Source organism: Gopherus flavomarginatus, chromosome 4 (genome assembly GCF_025201925.1).
Source record: "Gopherus flavomarginatus isolate rGopFla2 chromosome 4, rGopFla2.mat.asm, whole genome shotgun sequence".
Lineage (NCBI taxonomy): Eukaryota > Metazoa > Chordata > Testudines > Testudinidae > Gopherus > Gopherus flavomarginatus.
The window spans coordinates 6,104,131-6,111,205 of NC_066620.1; the positions used below are offsets into that span (position 1 = coordinate 6,104,131).

Sequence of the window (7,075 nt, forward strand, 5' to 3'; positions counted from 1 at the left end):
AAACCTTTACACTATATCATCCTATATTAGCTACACTCATGTTTACCTCTCCATCTAGAATAGGGTCAGCCTAAAGATTCATACTTGGCATATACAGCTCTGCAGAGCTAACCTTACAAATGTCAGCCAGAGGAGTACTCCTGAAGCGGAGAGGGAAACTAAAATTTGCTCAGCAGTTTTGTCCTTTCATCCTTATTCCAAATGATGAGACAATGAAAGCTTCGCTTAGACAGAGAGACAGATAGATCACTTCTTTCAATGTTTTTTCCTTTCTTCTTAGCCTTTTAGATAGGGATATTTTCCCTGATCCGCTGAGTATTTTAATCCTTAACTAAAATCTAAAGGCTAGATTCACCAATATGCAATGTAGCCAGAACATGGTTCCAGCAATGCAAAGCAGCCATAAATATGGAATAACTGGCCAACTAAACTGGATTTACTATTGTTTTGCATTGCTGGAGCAGCAGGAAGCAGCCAGAGTATACCAGTGAACCTGGCCCTAAATGTCAGAATCCACTTCTAAAACAGAGATGTCTCCCCTCCACCTCCTTTTTTCTTTTTTTTAACGTATAGTATTATGGAAGAGAGAAAGATGGAGGAGAGAGAGAGGAAACAGAGACTGGTCTGTTAAAGAGGTCCAAGTGTAGGACTGGGAATCAAGAACTTCAGTTCCAATCCTGGTTCTGAGTAGGGATGTTAATCTAGACATCCCTGCCAAGTTTCAGTCTGAGTAATTATATTCTGCCCATGGAAATGCCCCTGACATTTTAATTGGATGTAGCATACTTTACTTTATGACCTTAAACTATTTTAGTGTTGCTGCGCTCTGAAAAAGAGACACTTTCAAATTGAATTTTTTGAAATTCTATTTTCTGATATGCCTTAATCCAATAAAGCACTTAAGCATGTGCTTAACTTAGCTTTCATCTGAAGTCAACAGGAATACTCATGTGGCTATAGTTAAACACATGATGAATTGCTTTTCTGGATCAGGACCATAAAAAACATTTAAAATGACATATCCTCAATTTCAAAAAATCCTCTTTTTAAAAATATAAAAAAGGGTTCTGCTTTTTGCCCATGTTCAGAAAGGACTCAGGGCAGGAATGGGAGCAACAACAGCACACGTGCTCAAGCTTTCTCTTTTCCACCTTTTCTCTGTACACACTTCTCCCAACTGTCTCTTCAGGTTCAGTCACAGCTTTGCTGATGATGATATTGGTAAGCACCCCATGCACTGCCTGGGGAAAAGCATGCACCATCAACAATATAGTGGGATCAACTGTATTCAAAATACTGTCAAGTGTACAAAGAAAACAAACTGAAAAAAACATAGCATTTTCCCTTTGGTGTCTTCAGTTATTAAAATAAACTTTTAAAGTTATTATAACAGTATACACAACAATTTCAGATGGCACTACTGGAGTTGATAGTTTCTTTAAAACAGTTGCCTAATATCACTAGTGGATAACATTATTTCTAGGCAGTTTGCCTATCACTTGGATAATTTCAGTGTTGACAACTCCAGATGGTCAAAAATCATTAGACTGGCTGAACAATAATACATTTGGGTTTCTCTATTTGCCTTCTGGGTTTTGAGCCTTTAGAATTCAAATTTTTCAGCTTTTCTCCACAACCACAAAGGGCTAGAAATTTCCTTTTCTGAAAAAAGGAAAGCGGAAATTCTTGCTTAATGATTTGACTCCAGGAGCTAGGGCTTTCAGAAAAATGCCAAATATAGCGAAACTCTCAATAAAATTATAAGAGCTGGCAATACTGTAAAAACTTACAGTGCTTTAGGATGAGAGGTAATGTTATAAAATCTAATATGTTATAATTTTCTAGCGCAGAGAAAGTTTAGGACCCCAAGTGATCTACTTTCAGTGAGTCAGAACATTTGTGTAGAACACCCCATTAGCCAACTTAGTCAAACAAAGAAATCACTTGGAATGGAAAACAAAACAAAAATCTCCAGTAAAAGGAATATCATTTTCTATATTGATCTTTCCAAATCCCAGGAAATAGCAATACATGTAACAAGGGTAATACATCTCTTTAACACTGGTTGCAATTGAATTGTTTCCCCCCCATATTGTTCCAAAAATTGAACACATACAGTATTCAAAAGGAACAAAATGAAAACCAAGTTGAGGTCCCTCAAGTGAAACACATCTGAAAAAAAAATAATTACTTACTGTGCACTTTTCATCACTGTAGTTTTCATGTAAGAATGATTCCCAATCAGCTTGATCAACAAGATTCCAATTTGGATAGTCCAGAAATGCAGCATGGGCAATAACCTCATTCTTCTCATTGCTGAGTGTCACAGCAAAGTTAGCTTTTTCTCTGCAGAAACAATTTTGATTTGCAAAAGTTAAAGAAATGACAAAGAAGATTCAGAAAGTGATTTTAGATTTCTTAGTCTTCAGGTTAACAACTGTTCAACAGCATCATGAGGGAACCAGAGGATAGGGTCGCCGATACTCACTATGCAAACACTTCCTGCCAGTAAATCCATCTTCTCTGTGGGATCATGAGAGTTTAACAATCACATTTTCAAAACTGGTGACTGATCTGGGGTTCTCTGATTTTAGATGCCCAACTTCACGGAATCACAGAAATGTAAGGCTAGAAGAGACCTGAAGAGGTCATGTAGTCCGTCTGCCTACGCTGAGGTGGGATTAAGTATACCTAGACCATACAGTTGAGCCATATTGGACCCAGTCTTCCAGAGGTACAACTGCAACTCCCACTGACTTCAGCTGGAGCTGTGGGTACTCACCACTTCTGAAAATCAAGCCCAAGACATCTTAAGCTGGGCACAGAAACCGAAGCACCCAAAATCAGTGGACACTTTTGAAAATATGGACCATAAAGTTGTGTCTGATTTATTACTGGGTATTTACTGACTACTCTATTATCCTACACATGACACAAGTAGTATGTTATCCATCACTCAGAGAACAAAGGAACAGCACCTTCTGATTCTGTGAACTTTGGGTCCTCTTGCTGTAAGGCTGGAGGTGCTGGTAACTTGATGTAAGTGAGAAAGCTGTTTAGACAAAGATTGTAGCTTTTTAAAGTTAAGAATTGGACACTAGAAAGTGTGTTTTATTTTGTTTTGTTTGTAACCATAATTACCTCATTTACTCTTGCTTAGTATCACTCAGTGGCACCGGAATGGAAGGGGCCAGGGCCCTCCCATTTTTTGGAAGGGGCTCGACACCGACCCCTTCTCTTCCTCCCGAGGCCCTGTTCCCTGACCAGGCTGGCACAGCAGCTGCAGCCCCGCCAGGGTTCTGGGCAGCTGTGGGGTGCCATGCCGTGCACCTTCTACCTGCCCAGGTTAGAGGGGCCCAAGAGCAGCCCTCAGCCTGAATCCCCACCCCGAATCCCCATCCCACGCGCCCCGCACCCAGGGCAGGAGGATCCGTGGCTCCCCTCAGCTGCCTGCATGCAGCTCTTACCAGGACCTGGCTCCAGCTGGGGGGTGGGCACAGCCCGGAGATGGTAAGAGCAGTGAGGGCATCTGTGGGGAGCCGTGCCATGGACCCTCCACCTTCCCTGGGCCAGGGGCCTGTGGGCTGCTCTTGGCCTCCCCACCCCAGGCAGCTGGAGAGTCTGTGGCTCCCGACCTGCTCTGGCTTGAGGCAGGGCCTCAGGCGGAAGAGTAGAGGTAGGGGGCCCTGGCCCCTGACCCCCCAGTTTTTGGGCAGGTTCTCTCACCCTTGGTATCTATGTTCTTTATTAAGAAACATATTCTTAGTTTTACTATGAATTATCTCAGTGCTGTTATATTGAAACAAAGTGAGAGTAACAGGATACTGACAGAGACTTCTCTGGGGAACTTGAGAACTGGAGTTCACTGATTGTTACCGGCAAGACAAGGTTAAGACTGGCAGAGTCACAAGGCAGGGAGCTGACACACAAGCCAGCAAAGCTCTCTCTTGCTGAAGCAGAGAGGTAACACGGTGGCTTATGATTTTGGGTACCTTGAGGAGAATGTCATGTATGTTCTTAAAATGTTGCTACTTACAAAAGATAGATGACATTAATCCTTCCAAACGTTTTTTCAGTAAAATAGCTGCTGAGACTGATAATACCAGAAATATCATGTGATTCCGTTCTTCTGACATTGACCACTTCTGTATTTCCTCTTGCAGAAGTTATTGCAGTCATTTTATATACTGTAGCAAAAACAAAGCAAACACTGCTGTTATCGAATGTGAATGGCTTCTGCAGTGATTTCAGCCATGAAGTTAGTTATTCTAGACGGGATTTTCAAAGGGAGGAAGGGAGTTAGGCAGTTAAATCCTAATAAAAATCAATGAGATCTGAGTGCCTAACTCCTATAGGCCCCTTTGAAAACCACAGTCTCAAATTGGATGTAGTATAATGGTTACCACCTAAAACATTACTGTACAGTGAGGGAATATTTTTAATGGCCAACAACTGCATGAAATGGTTTCACATTTAGTTGTAGACATTTCTATAATGCTCATCATCATAGTATCCAACCGCTTCAAACTATTTGTCCAAAAGCCAAGTTTTTAAATCAGTAAGATTATTTACACTTCAGGAAGAGTGGAAGGTTTTACTGAATAGCCCTAACCCTGGATGCAAATAAAAATCAATTTTGCAGTTCCATGTGCAGTGTGTTTGTAGTGTTCTTGTAACCCATTTTGTCTTTTGTATACCTAACAGTTTCATAATATAATATGTGATATGAATTCAGTCCAACTGTGATTAACCAACAAAAACTTACTGTAGTTACCTTTCAATTCTGTTGCCACCTAACATTAAAGTTTAAATGTATACATATCCAATAATGTCACAATTTAAAGTAAAAAACCCCAAGCATTAAGGTATGCAAATGAACAGTTCAAATACCACCATAGTTCATACAATAACTCACATACAAGATTATATGTAAAATATAACACTGCCCAGTCAAAAACAAATAAATAAATAAATCTTCACTGTGCTCGCCATCCTCACCCAGACTCTAGCTATAGACTAGAAAAACTTTTATACTCATACCCTACATCATATACATTTCCAGTATCAGCTGCAACCCCAGTCAAACCACCACCATCCCGAGTATGGCCCACACATCCTCTCTCAGAACATCTACCAGCACACCTGCGTAATATGGGGCAGAGACACCAACATCTCATCTGATATCGTCCCCTCTAATAGAGACATGAGCCCACCCCAACTTCCCATTATAGTCAAGAGGCCACACCATGCAGTATAAGAGGTCCCAGTCCTGCATGTTTATATTTGCGCATCTCTCTGCTCGCACAGAGACCAGCTTGTTTGAATGGAATTACATTGATGTGGTTCTCTGAGCAGAATAGGGCCTTACTGCCAATATACATTCCAGAACCAACACCTTCCCATCCACCATTCCAGTATTGGGCAAAAGATCCAGTCTACCCCATCCACTGTCCCAATAGGAACTGGGAACCTCACTTTACCGTCCACATTCACCATCTTAATGAGTCAGACACCTCACTTTCCAGATACAGACTTCTCATCCAGCATTACTCATTCCATGCTACACATACACTAGAGGCCACTGATCTCAGACTGCCTCATACAGCAGAACAGTGGAGAAGAAAATGGCAATGACGTCTGTAGAATTAATTATATTTTCCTGCGTAAACAATATTTTAAATAAATGTCTTAAATTATAATACTTATGATGACAGATATATTTTGTTAGAGAGTTGATAGTTGAATGATGAGTGTACTGAGTAGAATGAAGGCTGATTTTTAGAATGGGCAAAGAGAAGGCTCCACTTAATACACATTTACTTAAAAGGTTGTATGCACTGAATTTGAATATTTATCTACTTTCCCTTAACTGTTCATGTCCACACTTTTAAACTGATAGGCTTTTTAAGAATTGTAATTGTACCATATATCTCAATTTTAACTTTTAATAGTAAGCAGAAACTTTAACTCTAAGCTTGTGGATCACTGTCAACATCCACTGCAGCCGCACTGATTTCTGCTCCCAGCAGCCTCCACTCCCAGCGCTGGCTCTGCCCCCAGAGACCATCACACACCTTTGCCAATCCTGAAAACCAAAAGGGGTATTGTGTCTATTTTTGTTTGGGTGGGGGAGGTGCAACCAAGAATTGTAACTGAGAGTGGGTGACTGTAGGGGAACATAGCTCAAAAAGTTTGAAAACTGCAGGACTATCCTGACAGTGGGCTGTTGGGTTTGAGGGAGAGAGGACTCTGGGAGTGGGCTGAGGTTTGGCCCTAATGGGGGTGAGCTTTGGCCCTATGCCGTCAGTCTGGGCTGCATTTTAGAACAAGTGGGACATTCATTATCTCACAGGAGTCTTCCCTTTGCCTTGCTAGCACAGATCTGCTGTCTGGAGACGACTCTGTGGTGGTGATCCTGTTGCATTTACAATAATTGCTACACTGCCACAAAAATCTGACCTTTCTACAGGGAACAACAGTCCTTCAACAGGCTGGCTTGCCACTGGCACATGGGTCTGCAGGTGCCAACAGGAGTCCATGGGAAGTGGGGCTGCAAGGACAAGGGAAGAGCCAGGTAGCAGCTAGCCAACCTGTTTTCTCCATTGCAACCCCTTTCCCATGCCCGTCCCACCCAGCAATGTAGGGAAGAGCAGGATGGCCGCAATCCCCGGCACCTGGGTGCTCATGACCCCCTGGGCGAGCTCTGGCAGCTGCAGTTCTCGAGAGGGCCGTTAGGGGGCAGCGCAGAGCAGGCGCTGGAAAGCGGACCCGGGGGAGAGAAGGCGGCAATGGGACGCGCTGCATGCTGGGAGTTGTAGTCTCCGGGGGGGGGACGCGTAGTCCCAAGTTGAGGGGAGGTGTGCGATATGGGGCCCCGGTTTGCGGTGTCCCAGTCCCGTGAGCACCTCCTCCCCGGACTCCCAGAGCGTCGCGGATGTTCCGTCGGGCGCGGTGCGTCCGGTGGTCCCCCTGGGTCAGCGCTGAGGAACCGGCGACGACTCACCTGGGACGTAGCGGTTCCGCCGCAGCCGCTGGGAGACGCGCGGCCGCCGTTACTGTGGCAACAACCCGGGCG

General features: G+C 43.3%; 1 protein-coding gene across 2 annotated transcripts in view; it reads right to left on the reverse strand.

Moving 5' to 3' along the window:
- CFAP61 (cilia and flagella associated protein 61) overlaps positions 1 to 7,073 on the reverse strand; it is a 193,042-nt gene extending 185,969 nt beyond the window's left edge. Inside the window, exons 1-3 of one of the 2 annotated variants that reach the window (XM_050951285.1) lie at positions 7,004 to 7,073; positions 4,037 to 4,187; positions 2,196 to 2,346 (exon numbers count right to left, since the gene is read on the reverse strand). In XM_050951285.1, the coding sequence (XP_050807242.1) occupies positions 2,196 to 2,346; positions 4,037 to 4,179 (294 nt within the window). In that variant the 5' untranslated portion in view covers positions 4,180 to 4,187; positions 7,004 to 7,073. Of the gene's footprint in view, positions 1 to 2,195; positions 2,347 to 4,036; positions 4,188 to 6,459; positions 6,549 to 7,003 lie in introns of those variants that run through there. The other variant, XM_050951286.1, reaches the window with a different exon arrangement.
- Positions 7,074 to 7,075: the final 2 nt, after the last annotated feature.